Raw genomic sequence first — 18,902 nt, forward strand, 5'->3', positions numbered from 1 at the left:
AGAACAGACAGCCTGAGTAACCCCTGCCTCTCAGATGCACTTGCTAGCATTAGAACCATCAGGTACAATTTCTTCAAACCAGAAATTTTATCAAACTGACTTTGATCATAAGCAGATCAGACAAGTACTAATTTTCATCCAGTCATTTAAACATAACTCTTTCTGGACAAGGTCTACTTTTGCAGTTATAAAGGTCTGTGCTGCTTTTACCCCAGCTTATTAAAATTTCCATTTTTCCTGCGTATAATTCATGGATATTTTTGGCATTTTTAATATGCATAATTGAAACACCTCTATTCTCATGTAGATTTTCTTTTGTCCTTAGGTTTACTACTGGAAAGTGCAGAGTCTATCCAGAAGGAGTAGGAGGCATGTAGAAAAAAAGATCTTGACTTTCAGGGGAAACAAGACTTTTGGAATGTTGCCCGGACTGGAGCCCTATAGTTCTTACAAGCTAAATGTTAGAGTTGTTAATGGCAAAGGAGAAGGACCAGCAAGCCCAGACAAAGTATTTAGGACCCCTGAAGGAGGTATGAAATGAGAAAGCCAGAGAGTCAACTTGTGTGATATATTCAGAAACAGAATGTAATTGCTGATTTGCATCTTAGAAATCATAAAGTAATAATCTTTCTTAATGTAGTCATTAATAATTAATAATATTTTAAGCTGTTTTAAGGTCATCTACTTTGCATTTACTATATATTCTTCTTGTAAGTTCCCAGCTCACCCTCCTTTTTGAAGATTACTGACCCAACACTGGACTCTCTAACTCTGGAGTGGGGTTCACCTACTCATCCAAATGGTATTTTGACATCATATATACTGAAGTTTCAGCCAAGTAAGTTAATAAAAAAATCTATAAATCTGCCTTGGACTATAAGCCTACCAAATAATCCATTTAAGAAGAAATCATATTAACTTTATAATGTGCAAAAGATTTTATACTTCTATAAATTGCATTATAGAGGTTAATTCTGAAAAGATTAAGGATTAGGGTATTCTTTTTGGAAAACCTCACATGCTCATGTACATGGTTGGAATTTTTCTATTTCTTCAAACCATGCTTCACAGAAAATAAGGAGATGAATTCCTACATATAGTTAACAACTAAGTTAGAAGCAAGATGCCATCACTGGTAAAGCTTACCTTTTATCTGCAAAGAAAATACCATTAAAACTAGAACAAAATCCATTTGATTCTTTTGCTGCCTGCTTCTCCAATTTTCATAATGTTTTAATTTTCAAATAAAAAAAATAATAAAGAAGATCAAGCATCCTTGATCACGGGGTCATTTGCTGATGCCAAAAATGTTGTGACTTTAAATTAAAATGTGCATTATTTCAGTTCAGCTGGTCACTTCCTTAGAATCTACATGCCACTATATAATTGCCCTGCCCAGCATATTGTCAGCAGTGACAGCTGAAATCATGAGTCTTCCCTACATGGCTGTGTGTTCTTTTCCCACTTACCAGCTTCCTCTGGCTTAAGATAGAAATCATGTCAATACTTTTGTCAGAAAACATAACTGAATTTATTCTTGGACAGTTACTTCAGAGTCATTAATCATCAGTGTTTAGAAAGTGCATTAGTTTGTATGATTTTACCTGGACCTAGTTATCCTGGATTCAAATATCTAGTGTTGAACACCTGTGCTATCATCTGTGTCCAAATTTTGACCTATTCTTGGACATTCTCTGCATGCATTTCCTGCAAGAGTGGAACTAGAGCTTAAAAAAAATGTAGGTGTTTCTTGTCTCCGTGTTAATTTTTTGCCCCTTGCATAGATCCTATGTGCCCCAGACATGGCTTTCTTTGGAAATTGAAAATTATCATTTATATAATCTGAAATGAACAATGCAGCAAACAAAATCAAAATTTGAAGCATGATTAAACACAGTGGTATTTTTTTCTAACTCTACTTTTTTTCTCGTAATAACAGTTAACAACACCCATGAATTAGGTCCTTTGGTAGAGATAAGAATTCCTGCCAACGAAAGCAGCTTGATATTAAAAAACTTAAATTACAGCACGCGATACAAGTTTTACTTTAATGCACAAACATCAGTTGGATCAGGAAGTCAGATAACTGAGGAAGCAGTAACAATTATGGATGAAGGTAAGATGGGTATGTATAAAGAAAATCCAGTGAGTTTTAAAAAATTGATTTTTTTTTTGAAAATGTTACTCTTTTTGATACATTGAGGAGAGTACATTGAGTCCCTGTTAAAAGTTTTTCTAGAGCTTTCTCAACTTTAGTGTGCATTACTGAAAAATTTTAAATCAATTTTAAGAAAAGATGTGCAAAGGTCTTCTACTGCAGTGGAAGCACAAAAGAGGTGTAACACTTCACCTAATATAAACTTACAAGTTCTAGGACTGTGCCTTTTCTGAGCTTTTTAGCTATCCAGAAACTTTCAAAATTTGTTTCATGTAACTGTACGTTTTAAGTAAGGCATTCACCTATTCTCCTTCAATGACCTCTTCTGGCCGCAGAGAAAAATCACAAAATGATGCAACTTTATGGCTGGTTGAGGAAATTATTTCTCTTTTGAAGTATGCAGTAGCTTTTTTAAGTTCTAAAACTTTGCTGCAGAGCTGTCAGTAACTTGAAAAATTGCAGTAATAAATTTAACATCTAAGGCCTCAAGGAGCTGGGGACATTGTATAATGTTTAAAGAATCTCAATTTTGGTGTTTGATTTTATCACTGTTGAATTTTACAGTTGTAGCCACATCTGAGATTTTGGCAATTCTTGTTTTGAAGATATTATTTATTTAAATATGAAAATTAAATAATAGTAATTTAATTCAAGGAGAAATTTGCAGAGTTAATTTTTTATGATTTTGCACTTCTCAATATTAAAAGTCTATTTTGTTACCATCTTTGCATACTTTTTTATGGTTAGTAAGTTTGCAGATTATTACAATTGCCATGGGGGGTTGATATGAAGCACGAATTCTCTAATAGTGTATAAGGTTGTATATGAACTCTGTTTGTTTTAAACCATGAATCTTAACAAGCATGAAAATAAAGTTTAATAAATGCATGTTTATTAACTTCTTGTCATGTAATAGTCTGTCAATGTTCGGCATAAGTGTATTGTTTCTAATTTATTTGAATTAGTACATTTTATTTAGTCTGCATGCTTTTATGATTTATAATGAAATTAAATATGTATGTTCCTTTGGTGTTGTATCTAATCATATAGTGTTCCTATTTTTATTTTCCTCCGTTAAAGCTGGTTTTCTCCGTCCTGCTATAGGTGCAGGCAAAGGTAAAATAAAACTGCATGATTTGTTAATGTGTGGATTTTTGCAGTGTTGCAAATGGGGAAGCTGCAGTGGTAAGGAGAGGAAATCTTAGATTATGGAGTATTAATCAGTACTGGGAGGACACAATTGTGAAAAAAATCCAAAATACTTCTTAATACCTTTCATCTGTTTATTTTGCCACAAAGTTCCAGGGGAATTCATTAGCTTTTTCACTAAAATCTATTTTTTCCTCAAAATTTAGAGGAAATATCAAAACAGATATAATAGATATAAAATTCAATAGATATATGTCACTGTCATAAATATTCAAGGTTTAGGTGCACTAGAAGTAGGTGCATTCTTGTTCTCGCTGCTGATTAATGCTGTCCATTTGATCACATTTATTTCATTTATAAGACAACTGTGCATAGGAGGCAGATGACTGACAACACCCTCTGTGCACTTTGCAATTCCAATATCAAACTGAATACACAGGCAGATTTCCTGCTCACTTTCTTAGGTTCACGAATCTTGTGAATGTGCACTTGACAATTTTTCATTGTTTGAAAGTTATTATTATATTTCTTCTTGGCTTTAGTAATATTCAGGCTTTTATGATGCAGTTCTTTTGTCAAATTTGATATTCTTCATATGGTGCACACACTTATTATGCACTATTGTTAGAAACAAAGATAGTCCTGAGAATATTTAAGTAGTTATACGCCAGAAAGTTGTCTTGATATGTGTGTTAATGTGTCATTTTGCCACACAGGTGTCATTAACACCTATGAAAATCCATATTTCAGATTCCCAGTCTGTAAAAATCTTGATCTATATCTGTGCATGAAAGTATCCCATCTGACATTTTGACAAACTTGAAAGAGACAGCATCAATTTTATTATACATATATTTCCCACTTATTTTGAATAACAGAATTTCAATAAATTAAAATATTTTTCATTAAAACTTTCATTCACATAGGCAAAGTCAAACTATACATGTGTGCATGTATGTGTATGTGTATATAGATATGTATATACAGAATGTGTAAATATGTTTTGTACAAATTTATACGTGAATATAAGGACATTCTAATATCAGAATATTATAAAACAGTTCTGGTAGGGTTACGAGGTTGTAGATTTTTTTAATGACAAGTCTTTCTTACTGCTTTTTAATTAGCCCGTGTAGCTGGCAGGTCATCACAGACCAATCAAACTGGCTTGTAGCCTTGGACATTGTAACAGAAATGAGAATTAATTTCTTATCCTTTGTAGCTAGCTATAAAAACTCATGCAAGGAAAATGGATTTCCATTTCACAAATGGAAATGTGAAACTGAGGTCTAATTATAGCTGTATCACAGTCCACAGTTAAAAGGAAGCATCTTATTTGTAAGATCAGTTGGAGCAGCTTATGTTTCAGAGCTGTCAGTTGAGGTTCTCTGAAAACGTAAACAGATGTTTTCTTTTCGTTCCATTCCATTTATGGTTTCAAAATTTCATGTATTCCTTTAAGAGTCTAGCTCTTACATTCACAATGAAAACTTTGTAACAGTAGGCAGAACAGAAGCAAAGCCATGACATCTGTTAGGACATCTGAGTTGCTTCAGTTTTCAGATGAATGTTCTCAGTGGTTACTCATGTCACTATGATTAACTATTTCGCTACTGATCAGGGACTACCAGGAAGGAAAAGGAGGATCATATTACCAAGATCAAGTGCCAAATTATTTGGTCCCATGAGTGGGTGGGTTTGAAAGGCAGAAATACTCAGCCCACTTAAGAAGTCATATCCAGCAGGGATTTTTTCCTCCTCTGTCAAGTGCAGCACAGCACTTGATAGTCAGTTCTCATTAATACCCAAAACCAGATCAAACAGAATATGAAATTTAGATGTTCACGACTATTATGTAATTTATCAAAAACATCATCTTGTTTTTGAAGGGCTGGACTTACTAGAACAATGAAGTTATCCCTTCTTTTTGCAAGTTGAGATCTTTCATTCTGGAGGTTAAGAAGTCAGTAGGATCCAGATTCAGACAGCCAAAATTCAATCCAAATTTCTATAGCTGGTGTTGTCTGCTGGCTCCTGCCTCTCTGACAGCCTACAGATGGAAACAAGGTCCTGGAAGAGTTCAAATCATTTAAGCTTGGGCTAAGTACGGAACTTGAAAAAGGCAAATAACATACATAGATTCTCCTAAGAATCTTGTGGTGTCTCGGAATTGTTATTGTAGTCCTGAAATATATTCCCTGTTTCTTGGCACTATATGTGCAGACAGAAGTGCCTCTTCTCCTGTCCCTCGCCAGTGCACTTACTCTTTTGTTACTTTAAAAATGATGAAATAACTAAAACCTGCTGACTGCTACACTTGATATTATTAACAATAGCCCTAGATGAGTTTTCTGATCATAAAGACTGACCTGAGGTAGGTAATCTAAAGATCACCAAATATTCTAGATCAGTAAGTAGAGATGCAAGCTTTGTTGCATTTTTACCATAAAATAAAATAGACATTTTAGATGAAAAGATGGAATACGAGGACAAGAATAAGAAACTTGGACAAAGGAATCGTTTCTTCTTGTGCCTAGAATAAAACTTAGGAGGACAAAATACTGCAGAAAATGAGGGAAAAGATAACAAGTCTGCCTTTAAGGTGGTCATTGTCCTAACTGAAAGGTTCTTTGAACTGGAAAAGCTGTTGCATCAAATGACAGAAATGCCTTGGATCTCTGCAAATTATAAAGAATTGATTTTTAGTCTTAGGCTTTACATATTAGGGAAACTTAATGGCACAGGTGAGATTCGTATCATTCTCCCACAAGCGTATCGGTTAATCAATCATGAGACGTTCTATTTTACTGAACACGGACCAGATTCCCTGTTACTCTGTTTATACTCCAGTTTACACTTCCTTTTCTGACACTGTGAGTCTATACATGACTGAAAACATTCAAATTATGTCTCTACAAAAAAGAATTTAGTGACTTGTATTCTAAATGTATGTGCCTGCAAACTAGGTAAGACTTCACGCATTATATGCAGTACTGCAGAAGCAGTGTGCATTGGTATTACCAGTGACATATCTGACAGTAAGCATGAGAAAACAGCCGTGAGAGAAGAAATTAGGAAGTGAGAGACTAGTTAAGTAGCAAATAATTATAGAAGTATCTCAAAACTGACTGGGGTGATCACTAGAGTCAAGTCTTTCCTACTCTCTTACCTCAGAATTTTTATGGACTGTAAAGGAGGGAAGAGAATGGAGAGGAGACCAGTGACAGAAGTGAAAGCTGACTGAAATACTCATTATGGCACTTTTTATAAGCCGAAGTGTAGGGAGTTGTGCCTGTATAATTTCATGCCAATATGTATATATAACAAACTTCCTTCTTTCAGTATCTGGTTTCTTTTTTCACATAGGCCATGTTTTTACTTGAAAGAAATTTCTTGTAGTCTGTACACACACAGACAGGAATAACTGACAGTTCTGAACTGTGATTAAAATGTCGTGAAATCCCAATTGCCTGTAACTGAAACAAGCACTTTCAGTCAAAATGGTAATGGCACTTGTTTTGGTCTTATATTAAGAATTATCGAAATATCTTGAATTATTGAAATATCTTAACAATTATTGAAAGAAATGCTTTTGCTGCAATGAAAAAAATGCTCAAGTTGTCTGGCTTATGAGATGATTGAAACAATTCTCTTTTTGGCAGAATTTCCAGGTGTAAAATACATACTCTTTTCTATAGACTGGAAATCATTCTCAGATGAGATCATACCTCAGATGTCTTAGTAAAAGACATGATCATCTGAGTTGCTCCATACAAAATGCTTTTTTCAAACCATTTTCCTGCTAAAGATGGGGATTTGCCTCCTGCTTTGAATCATTTCACATAGTGTCTCCACATTTTTCTCTATCAAGTTCAACCTTCCTCTTCTTTTCAAGTTGATTATAGTGTTTTGGTATCACTCCTTTGTCTCTGTGAAGTGAAGCTCTGCAGTGGTTTACATAATCTCAAGAGCTGACTAGTCACCATCTCTTAATGCCAACAAATGGAATTAGTTCTTGTTTTCTTTTCTTGAAGCTTGAATTTTGTAATGTAAAAACTGTAGATTAAAAAGCAAATATATGGAAGCCTAGAAATTAGTTTAAAAAAAAAAAAAAAGAAGAAGAAAAATAAGAAAGAAAAACATTACCTTGCACCTAGGTCTCTTTCTCAACAATTGACAAATGCTTCTCACTATCAGAATTAAACCATGCTCAGAGATAGCAACTAAATTTCACTTTGCATCACAGGTGGTTAAAACATCTTTTCTTTCTTTCTTTTTCATTTTTTTTAAATGGAAAATTATTTTAAAATGGAAATTTATTAACAATCTAGTCCCAGCTTTTTAGAGTCAATCTTTGGTCAGTAATACAGTGCAGCACAGTGCTTTTCCGGTAAAAAAAAAAAAAAAAAAAAAAAAAAAGGCACTTATCCCAGATACGCAGCTCTTTTGCCTTTTAACAACTGGTATTTGCACACCGAGAGCTTCCATTGCCTGTGTGAAGAGTGGTAGGAAAGTTATCAAAGAAAGAAAAGGTTATCTTTAATTAGAGGTGTAATTAATTTGAGAAGACAAGATAGATTTGCAACAGGCTTTGAATATAACTGCTTTGATTTTAGGTTTTCGTCACCTCAGGATCAATCAGCCATGTTATGATATCGTGTGTTCTTATGTTAGATGTGTCACAGATCATGTTGCAAATTGGACACAGGCGACAGACTTAAAAACCAAAATTTCCAGGCCTGTGGGAAAAATTAGACCAATTAGTACTGAAAAAGTAACAGACCTGTGTGCTGCTGAACAAATTCTTTGTTATACTGTCTTCAATAAGAAAAAAAATAGAAGTTAATTTTGACTGTTACACAAAGATAACAGTACAACAGCTATTGGTAAGAATCAGGTACGAGTGCTCTTGGGAAACATAAGCATAACTCCACTTGAGAGGATTTGGAAATTCAGACCCCAGCAGAATTAAGAAAATTTTCAGAGCCAACTTGTATACAAGTTGTTTAAGCAAAAAGAAATTTACTATCCACTAGATTTTTAATCTCTCAGATGACTATTTAATCAGAGAAGAACCTGGAAATCTTAATTAAGAGAAAAATGATGGAGCTAAGATGCATTTTTTTCACGGGAAAAGTAGCTATTTGCTGGAACAATCTGTAGTTATTTGCTGGAACAACTTAGCAGGCCGTGTCAGCAGCTGTGTGTTATGATGAGTCTTTTACACAAGACAAAGTGGCTTATTTCACCTGCAAGTGCCTGGGCTTGCAGAGGGAGATGTTAGACAGAGTTCTGGGTCCTTTCTGTGCAAGAGCTGCATTATGGCTAATGGCTTTTTTTGACCTTAATGCTGGTGACAACTATGAGTCTCACTGGTCTGCTGTGATTCAGTGTTACAGTAAGGAGGCATTTCCATTAAAAATAATTTTATGCCTTGTCCTTTGAGGAATATCCCCTTTGTATGTGCACAGACCTACTAAAATCTATTTTCAGTACTATTAGACTTTTTGAAGATACTGACATTACGCATATTTATGTAAAATACCGTTGTGAAAAGAAAATATTAATGACACGTTACCTTAGAATACAGATCTTTTTGCATTCCCATGGTTTGCATCCTCTAAGTCAGAATATTTTGATACTGGCTTTCCAAATCTTTTACCATTACTACTTTTTAAGATAAGCTTTCATCAGCAAGATGAAACAGGATCTTTACAAACTTAATCTACTTAAAATTAATTTTATTATTTTTATTAGCTTTTTTCCTTGTCATAACTCAAAAATTTGTTTTGTTTCTTTAATCATCAGTTACATCAACAGTGTAGTTATCTGTACCTGAGATTTTTGACACTCAGATCAGTTTTTCGTGGCCTAATTTAATAATCAGGCATTTAATAATTTTTTTCTGGGAGAAGGTTTAAGCAATCTTAGCTGAGAATTCCAGTCTTCAAAACACAACTTTTAAAATGCTAGAATTTTCTGAATGGTGTCACTCATATCAATCACAAAACCGTTATTTATATCTGAACTATATGTACACACAAAATAAGAATGAATAAAAGTGACCCTTTGAAATTCTGGGTCTGTAATCCTGTATTTAAAGTTTATATTACTGGAAAAACATTGATAGTAAATAAGAAGTGGTCTAGGTTTATCATCATTTTCTCAGTTTCCATGCTTGACTGAGATTTCAATTAGTATTCTTATACTTGCGGCAGGTACTGAAGCCTGAGCACTAAAAATGATCTCTGGAATAAATGGAGATTTGAAAATATGGTTTAAGAGAAAAAATTCTTACCACACAAATATTCATAACATTAGTAACCCTGCTTTTAGAGTTACCACATTTCAGCTAATTTTCTGGAGCCAAGAAATAAAATTCCATGCTTAATTGACCCCTTCCTCCTCTGCATATAGTGTCTACCTAAGACCATTTGCTCTTCAAAGTGGTTTATGATCTCCATGCCAGAAGTAAAACATTAAAGGAGTAAATTTGATATCTTGGCTTCGAGGGAGCCACGAGTGGGCAACAGATTGCTTAAGATGCAGTGAATGCCTAGTGTTAATGAAGCAAATTTCAGGACTGCTCTGTAAAAGGACACACAAACTTCAGTTTGTTTTTGAGTAGTTGTGTATCATTTGGCCATTTCATATTTGAACACGTAGAGCTGATTGATTCCTGCATGAACTTAGAGTGTGCATGTGTTATTCACTTAACAGGTAAGGTTTTACTGTGTTGTTTAAATGTTACTTTCCGATGTAAAGTGTTTTTATTCTTTTATTCTTTCTTTCCTACTATCTCTGATGATGAAGGATATTCAGAAACCCCTTTTGCAACCTCCCCAGTCATGCATATTGTCCGTCCAACATTCTATAAGGGTATTGTCTTCCTTTTTTATCCTTACCAATACAGTAGAGACAAAATCCTGTGAAGGGCTTGCAGATGAGAGCTTTGCATCCATTCTGTGACCCTTGGAATACAGGGAGGACTGTACCTCCTTTATACCTCCGTTCTCGCCCACCATTTGCTGCTACCCTAAGAATGTTTTCAGCTGTGTGTATTTTGCTTTGAGATGAACAAAAATAATGCTTTGCAGAATTTTGGCAATTAGGATTTTTAGGTATTCAGCAATCTTGGTGGATTAGGGCATGCTCAGTAGACTACAGAGATTCTACTTTCTAATTTCATAGTACAGTAACTGTTTATGATTCCATTACCATATATGCTAATTTACTCACTAATTTAACAAAACAGAACCAATAATGATGAATATACTTTACTTTCCCTGCCTATCAGCATGGTAGTTTTTTTTTTTTTAATATGAAGCCACAATTTCATATTCTGCTTTGTTTTTCTATTGTGTATTCAGTGCAACCACTTTACCCAAGGATCAGAAATGTTACAACAGCTGCTGCTGAGACCTATGCCAATATCAGTTGGGAGTATGAGGGACCAGATCATGCGAACTTTTATATTGAATATGGTGTAGCAGGCAGTAAGAAGTCATTTCATTAAATTATTCTAAGTGTTCAGAAGTATTTTCAAATATTTTAGTGGTAAATGTGGTCCTAAATTGTTCCAGTGTTTGTGATTTTTTTTTAATTTTATTGGTAGATATAAATAATTTTCTTTATAATAAACATCAATGTGTAGCAGCTGTCTAATACTTAGATAGAAAGTCAGTCTTTGTTCCTTTGTATTATTGTTTCAATTATTTTGAACATGAACTTGTAAAAATACAAATTGCTTTAAGTTGTTTATTATTCAGTGATTGATTACAGGTATGAAAATATAAATTCTTATTAATAAAACAGGATATAATGATCCTCTTAAATTATATCCAATTCAGTAAAAAAATAAATAAAGGAGCGAATTGAAACAATTATCATAATTAAATTAACAAATAAACTAACTTGCATACTTTTATTGATGTAAAAATAAAGTTTTGATTTTTGATAATACCTTTTTTTAAATTTTACTCCTACTAATCATTAAAACACAGAAGGTTAGTTAATAAAACCAAGATACTTCTACTCAAATACACCATCCCATTAAAATCATGATTCAAGATAGTCAGTCTGAGGATTGGAATATAAATACTTTTTTTTCATATTGTACAAAGAAGCACCTGAGACTTTATTAGAAAAAAATACAAGACAATGTTGAGGAAATAAGATATGCTCAGATTTTGAAGCAGAATCTGTCAAGTAAAATAAATATTGACTTTACCTAATAATGAATAATACTACCTAATTAAGCGATTAAAATCTATTTTCATGTTTATTATAATTGAAAATTCAATAAGACTTTAAAGAAAATAGAATAAAATAATATTTCCATAGTACAATGGAACAAATGTTTAAAATAATTCTTATAATTCCTGTAAAATGTTTTTTTGATATTGCATGCAATACATTATTCAGATGTGTAATTTTATATAAGATTTTATTTTTTGAGAGATTAATTACTTCTTTCAGACAATAGTTTAGTCAACTAACTGTTGATAGTATCTTGTCTATAAACGTACAGTAATACATAGAAAATTAAAATTCCAACATGTTGTTTTCCTAAAATTTTTGTAGGCAAAGAAGATTGGAAAAAAGAAATTGTAAATGGTTCTCGAAGCTTCTTTGTGTTAAAGGGTTTAACACCAGGAACAGCATATAAAGTCCGGGTTGGTGCTGAGGGCCTGTCTGGTTTTAAGAGTTCAGAGGATGTGTTTGAGACAGGTCCAGGTGAGGCAATTCTGTGTCCTAGTCGGAGCTGTGCTAGAGCAAGCGCTGCCGTACTGAACTAGTGCTAGCAAAGAGATGTTGTAGCTAACGCCTGTTCTCTTTTCAGAGCAATGTTGAACTATTTAATGATTTGCTAGAAATGCCAGCGCATTCATTATTGAGGTTAAGAATGTTTTCATCCTTTAGACTTGCTGTGCTTGTCTGCTCTTCATATTAGGGGCAGGTTACTCACTGCTCACAGTCTATCTGTGCGCTCTGCCCTGGAGATACATTATTTCATTTACTTACACTTTTAATGCATTTTTAATTAATATAATTAGACTACTGAATTTAAATTATATTTTTTCCATAGAAAAATCTGGTCTAAAATGTTTGCGTAATCAGAAGTGCAGATTCAATTTTACGTTTCATGTTATCTTTGTAAAATACTGTAAAGGGATTTCTAGTTATGAATGTGTCTTCTCATATACTGGTGTAACGTAAATTTTTACTTGACAAACAGCCTTCTGCGAGTCACAAAGACTGGTTTGAGTTCTTTATGTACAGTTTCTAAAGGAAAATAATTCAACAGTCATTGAAAGAAAGGCTGCAAACAGTAATGTCTTCATAAGCAAATTTGGGATACTTGCTCATTTAACTCTTAAGAAAGGCCTTTACTGGAAGGTTTTTGATGTTATGCTGAATATGTTGTTGCCAACACAGCATGCTCTTGGTTAGCTGTTACCATTTGTTGTGTACTTGCACTTATCATCCAAGCATTTTGGCCCATGCATAGTTATTTAGCAGTAGCGTCACCAAATACACACAAAACATTATGATTTAAGAAAGTAGTTCAAATATGAAAATATGGATGAACAATATGAAATAATTTTCAAACAACAATAATGATGAAAGATAATGAATATATCAGATTGAATGCTTTCTGAAATCATAATTTTTTACTTTGTTTTATTCCATTTCTGTTCACAGTATATCATGTTGCTGTAGGAAAGCTTTGTAAATCTGGTACCAAAGAATAGTGCCAAATTATGGGCTAAATACAGAGGTTGGTTATGCTTAGCACAGCTAATGGTATAAACGCAGATATGTAAAACCTTATATATAAAACCTTGTGTGGCCAAAGCCCAAAGCAGCAGTAAGGAAGGAAGAAGACTGTAGCGTAACTGAAACCAAGCAGAACCTTCCCAGAAACCTTCCCAGAACCAGCTTGCTGAACAAGAAATACCAAGTCTGCAGATAAGCCCTCCTCTGTATGAGCCAGTTGCCTTGTCCTATGTCCTTGAATAGTTGAGGAAGGGAGTTTAGAGGTAGTCTTTCTGATCTTGATCAAGGGAAGATTTGATGCACGCTGCTGTGATTTCCACCCTAGTCACATACATAGGATGTTTCTTACACAAATATATTGTGTCACACTGTAGCCTAGAGGAAAACTTTTAAGCATTGGGAAAAAATAAAATGGACAAAAGAGCAAAATACTAGAATATGTGGTATCCATATTCCAGTTAGGAAGGAATTCTGACAAGGAAGAAAACTGCAATATTTAGTATATGAGGCTTTTATTGCATTTTTTCCTTTGGCAAGCATTCCTATAAGCATCTTCATAGTATGTGGTTTTATTTTTTGAGCATACCAGTATAGTTTATTGCATTGATTCCTGTATTAGCAGCTTCTGGGTTCACCAAAAGTAAAGCTGATAAAAAAAAATCTGAAAAAAAAAAGCTGATAAAAAAAAGCTGATAAAAGCTGATAAAAAATATCTGAAGCAGACAATTTGTTTAGAGTAAGGGGGAAAAAAAGCCATTTTTAAAGTAGCACCGGGATTCTACAGGCTGTAGAAAGCATTCCTACTGGATATGCAATAAGTGAAAGAATACAGAAAGCTGCATAAGTAAGTTTTCATCTTTACTCTTTCCCATCTATCTTGCTTATTTTTACGCATGATTGTTTTGCTCAATGCTACTTCTTATTGCATTTGAATGTTAAATGTGCTTTTATGTCTCACTGTAGTGTTTATTATACAACCTTTAATGCCTTATTATAAACACACATTTGCAAAAATCAAAATAATTTTAACCTGAAGTGGAAAAAGTTATTAACTTGTTTTATAGTTCAGAGGAAGATTGCCTTTGTGATTTTGTTTTATATGATTGCCTTTATATATACACACATATTAAAAAACTTACAGATATATGTATGTAAACATGGTTTAAAGGGACAGGTGTATAAGAATCACTTTCTCAAGTAACAGAAAGCACACTCTGTACCAAAGACTGGGAAATCTCCTAAATTTTACCCTATAATAGCCAAACACATTATTTTCTGTTTGAATAAAATCATGCATCCGCACAATAAAAAAAAAAAAAAAAACAGGCAGGAAAGTTAATTTTAGCCCAGTACTTCTATGGAATAAGCATTGGTTTTCCACATAGAATGGGGAATAGAGACTATCTCCAAATGTTGTAGGTACATTTAGTTTTCAAACGTGCCATGGAAAATCCTCAGGAATCAAGAACCATGCAGAGCCCATGTTTCCAAGCTAGCTCACTTCAGACTCTGTCTTTACTAATAAAGTGAGACTGAGACAGAGGTTTAAATTCAGTGCTGAATATTGCTATATTTTATTGTTAGCGTGCTTGCCAGCCCAGTGCCAATCAGCTGCCTGCCAAACCAGGCCCAAGTAGGGGAGGTGAAAATCGTTATGGGGCTCTGGAACATTTATGCAAATGCAGCTACATATGTTTTGTCTCCACCACTTGAGTGGAAACAGTCCCAGAGACCTTCCCTAGCAGATCTGGGTGAAACATGTTCTGCAATAAGAGCTGACATGCTCACAGACACCAAGATATCTTTTGACATCTTTGACGTCTTGACATTTGAATCAAGACGTCAAGTATAACTCATTGTAGTGCAGTGTCCACCAAGCTGAAATCTGAAGTACTTTTAATCCTTAATAAAATTCTGGGTAATTTACTGACTGAGATCTGTCTTACCTTATCACATGAAGCCAGAAAAAAAAACACTGAACCAAAATGCCATGTGAGCTATGCAGAGAGAGCCTTTTGCATATGATTTCCCATACTTACATTGTTAAGAGGATCTTTGTCTCTAACTCCGCACCTGGAGAGAGCTCTATTGGGCAACTCTTCTCAGGAGCTTTGGGGCTGCAGTCGCAGGTAAAGAATGAACAAATAAGGTTGGATGGATGCCCATCTTCCTCCCATTTCATGTCTTCTATCACGCTCCTATCACCCTTCTGATTTTATCTCAACAGCAAATCCTGAGGTCATGTGTCTATAGTGTGTTTCCACTATAGGAGAACAGCGATAGACTTCACCAGGAAAATCCACCTAATGCCTTGGAGACTAATGGGGAGTTTCTGGCCCCCAAACCGCACAGATACAATTCTTGCCCTTATTAAATACTATATCATTTCTTCTGTAGTTTGCTTCTCACTTGCACTATCTTCAAGGAAGAGTCAAGATATGGACAGAAGTAGTTGCCAGTGAAGGGCTTCCCAGTGACACTGTGCTAAGTCCCACAGTATTGCTGAGTTATGGCAATCATGAAAATTGTAGGATGAGATGGGAGCTTGAGGAGAAGACAAAACCATAATGCTTAATAAGGCTTTAAAGGATGCTAAGTTGTTGATTGTTAAGAGATTGAATGTTAAGGTCTTGGATGACCCATCTGTTGCCCTGTTTCAGACTAATGAGTGTGCATTAGCTAATGAGTATTGACTTTTTATTTATTTTGAGACTGCAATCCGAATGGTTGTATTAATTATAATTTGCAATTTCATTTTGGTTGTTTAATCAGTTTAAAATGGTTCAGAATAATTTTGAGATTTGCAAAAAGCATTGTAGGATGTGCATATGTTGCAAAATAGTAGTAAGATAAGCCTAAATGCTGAACTAAGTTCCCAGAATGCTTATATATTCAAAAGGAAATTCTGTGTATTTGTACTTGCAAACATTTTAAATAATGGAAATACAAAATGTAGTTCCATGTTTTTTCTTATTCCTGTTCTTTACAGTGAGGGTTATGCAATTAATGAACAATGGATATGGCTTTTATAGGAATTACAAGAACATTTAAATGCAGCAAAAAATCTCATAGGTTTCTTTTATTCTGCAGCAATGGCAAGCCGGCAGGTAGACATCGCTACTCAAGGATGGTTCATTGGCCTTATGTGTGCTGTGGCTCTTCTTATCTTGATTTTACTGATTGTTTGCTTCATAAGGCGGAATAAAGGTGGCAAATATCCAGGTACGGTATATAATAATAGGAGTAAAAATTGCTGGTAATCCCAGTAGGACAGAAATCAGTTTTATTGGAGAAATTGCACTTGCTGTACAAGTTTGTAGCAGTGACTTTAGCAATAATTGTGTTTCTGGGGTTATTGCAGATTGTCAGAGGAACTGACAAATGCAAAGCACAGTTATTAATGCTTTAATTAATGCTTTAAAAAAAATAAGTTATTTCATTATGAAATTATAGCAACCAGATACATTTCAAGGTGTTCTACAATGTCATGATTTTACACTTAGAAAATATTGTCAGGAATTACTCATATCATCTTAAATAACATGTACAAATTAAGTCCATAAATTGTCAGAATATCCAATTTTATGTTGGATATAGCTAACTGCTAAACAAGGAAAGGATTTGGATGATAACTAGATAAACATAAATGAAGAGGCACAGGGGAGAACCATTAAAAATAGTTCTAGAAGTTGATATATTATTATACCCTCGTCAGCGATCCCAATTTATTTGTATTTTTTTGTTTAAACAACTGTTTTGTATAAAAACTGCCTTCTAAGGTACTAGTGGGTTTCAGTGTCAAAAGACAGTGTTGCATAGCTTTTTTTAGGAAGAGTTGCATGCACGCTTATCAAGTGAGTGATTATGAGATTATTAGATCCATAAGGGGGATGTGTTTAACTGCGAGTACTGCAAGATATATGCAATTATGTTAAATTTAGGTCTAACATAGGCATTTTTGTTTTTCTTTTAATCATGTTAAATAAAAGAAAAAGTTAACAGATGGAAAGATTTTTTTCCAAAGTTTAATAATTTTTAAAGCATAATTTAATATTCCCCTGAAATGTTTATTAGAGAACCTTTACTACAAGGTTAGTGCATGACCTGGCTACAAGGTACGAGACTGGCTACAAACTGTGAACATATGTGACATTGATTCGGTTTTATCCAGCAGTATGAGAGGAATATCAAGAGTCAATAAGGAGTATAGATAAGTAAAACAAAATAATTATTCAGATTGCAATAGAAAATGATTCTTTTAATAGCATAAATAAAACAAGTATTTTAGCAGGTTTTTAATGGAAAACTCACTTTAGTGCTAGAAATGAAGCTTTTCTAATGGTGAATGACATACAGTATTTTTTACGTGAATGAAGGTAAAATTCTATAAATAAGTAAGAGATTTTTTCTTAAAAAAAGAAAAATGTAACAGCCTAAGACCTCTGTTCAGAGAACAGTTTTTATTCAAATACATTTTTGTGCCAAATGTGATCAGTATGTGAAATTAGTATCTTAAGGTTTCCAGTCTCCCAATTTAATGATAAAAATTCCCATTTCAAATATTTTAGTGAAGGAAAAAGAGGATGCACATGCTGATCCAGAAATACAACCTATGAAGGAAGATGATGGAACATTTGGTGAATACAGGTGAGTAGCTGATGTGATTCAGCTGATGTGATTCATATAATATTTCACTTATTAATTCAAAACTGTAACATTTTTCTGTCTGACAGTGTTCTGTACCCAGTGTTTTACAGAACTAAATATATATTAAAAACCCAAGATTTGTCAAATGAGAGCTTATAATGTATGCTAGGGATTGTCCACTAAGCAAGTTGAAGTCCAGATTCAACCCAAAATGTCTAAAAGTGAGGACTATGTTTTCAAGTCCATCTTTCAGATAATTAAAGTATCAGAGAACATGTGCTTTTCAGGCACTGTGTGCTTGCATTCCTTCGATGACAGCACATAATTGCATTCTATTTTTGAAAATACATTTCTTCTAGAAACTTAATAAAGACAACATGGTGTTCCACTGCCAGGAAAATAATTTAATATGGCTGACAATACTAACACTTAATCCAATAGAAAAGAAGAGATGTTAAACACAGAGGTGAGAGAATGTCCTAAGAGAAAAAGAAATCTCTGTTTCATCTATTTCTGTACAAGAAATACAGCAAGCTGCTTCAAAGCATGCCACGCAGCTTTTGTTCTTGACTATGTTTATCCTAATGATATATAAAATGAGTCTCCTTGCAACCCAGAAAACATGCTTTTGCAACTCTGTTCATATAACAAATATGAGCATGTTTTGATTAGGTCAGGAAACAATGTTACAATTTTCTAAATATGTCAATGCTTTAGGCATTATAGTACATTTTACCATATTTTCCTTTCTCAAAAAATTGTAAAGGCCTTTTATTTTTTATAGCTGAAAAAATTATGACAGTGCATAGAATATTTTTTTTAAGACAGATTCATTCTGTTGTTATGATTTTTTTATTTAAGGCAAATGGGCATCTTAATCTGACTGGAAGAGGCTCACAATTCTGAATACCAGAGGGCAGTTTCTTTTAATTCTAACTTAATTAAAAAAAAAATCTCTAATCTGTTGTTCAGAATTGTGATTTACAGCATTCATTTTGAGTGTATATGAGTTAATTAAATTTATCTGATAAAAAGAGAGTTATGAAGCAGTGTTTGGGCGTAGCTGTAAATAAGTATTACATAAGTTGGCCTAGACAGTCTAGTTTGCATTCTGATTTATAGCTCCTCTGCCATTCTGAATCTGGAGCTTTGATTAGCTGAAACAGAT

The 18,902-nt window shown here is 33.8% G+C and overlaps 2 protein-coding genes across 23 annotated transcripts in view; both read left to right on the forward strand.

Annotated features, from left to right (window-relative positions):
- The window catches only part of CNTN1 (contactin 1), a 330,215-nt gene that overhangs the window by 43,645 nt on the left and 267,668 nt on the right, over positions 1-18,902 (forward strand). The gene's annotated exons all lie outside the window — the stretch shown is intronic.
- Positions 1-18,902, forward strand: part of NRCAM (neuronal cell adhesion molecule) — a 58,752-nt gene that overhangs the window by 32,615 nt on the left and 7,235 nt on the right. For 7 of the 22 annotated variants that reach the window (XM_088529904.1, XM_088529906.1, XM_010228340.2 and 4 more), the window contains 9 exons: positions 326-530; positions 716-838; positions 1,940-2,116; positions 3,239-3,274; positions 10,121-10,186; positions 10,678-10,803; positions 11,891-12,043; positions 16,178-16,309; positions 17,656-17,734. In XM_088529904.1, coding sequence (XP_088386030.1) covers positions 326-530; positions 716-838; positions 1,940-2,116; positions 3,239-3,274; positions 10,121-10,186; positions 10,678-10,803; positions 11,891-12,043; positions 16,178-16,309; positions 17,656-17,734 — 1,097 coding nt within the window. Of the gene's footprint in view, positions 1-325; positions 531-715; positions 839-1,939; positions 2,126-3,238; positions 3,275-10,120; positions 10,187-10,677; positions 10,804-11,890; positions 12,044-16,177; positions 16,310-17,655; positions 17,735-18,902 lie in introns of all 22 variants that reach the window. The other 15 variants (XM_088529911.1, XM_088529915.1, XM_088529919.1 and 12 more) reach the window with 5 other exon arrangements.

The sequence above is a fragment of the Tinamus guttatus genome, unplaced genomic scaffold (genome assembly GCF_059628265.1).
Source record: "Tinamus guttatus ecotype Peru unplaced genomic scaffold, ASM5962826v1 Tinamus_guttatus_pri_ptg000355l, whole genome shotgun sequence".
In the NCBI taxonomy this organism is placed as follows: Eukaryota; Metazoa; Chordata; class Aves; order Tinamiformes; family Tinamidae; genus Tinamus; species Tinamus guttatus.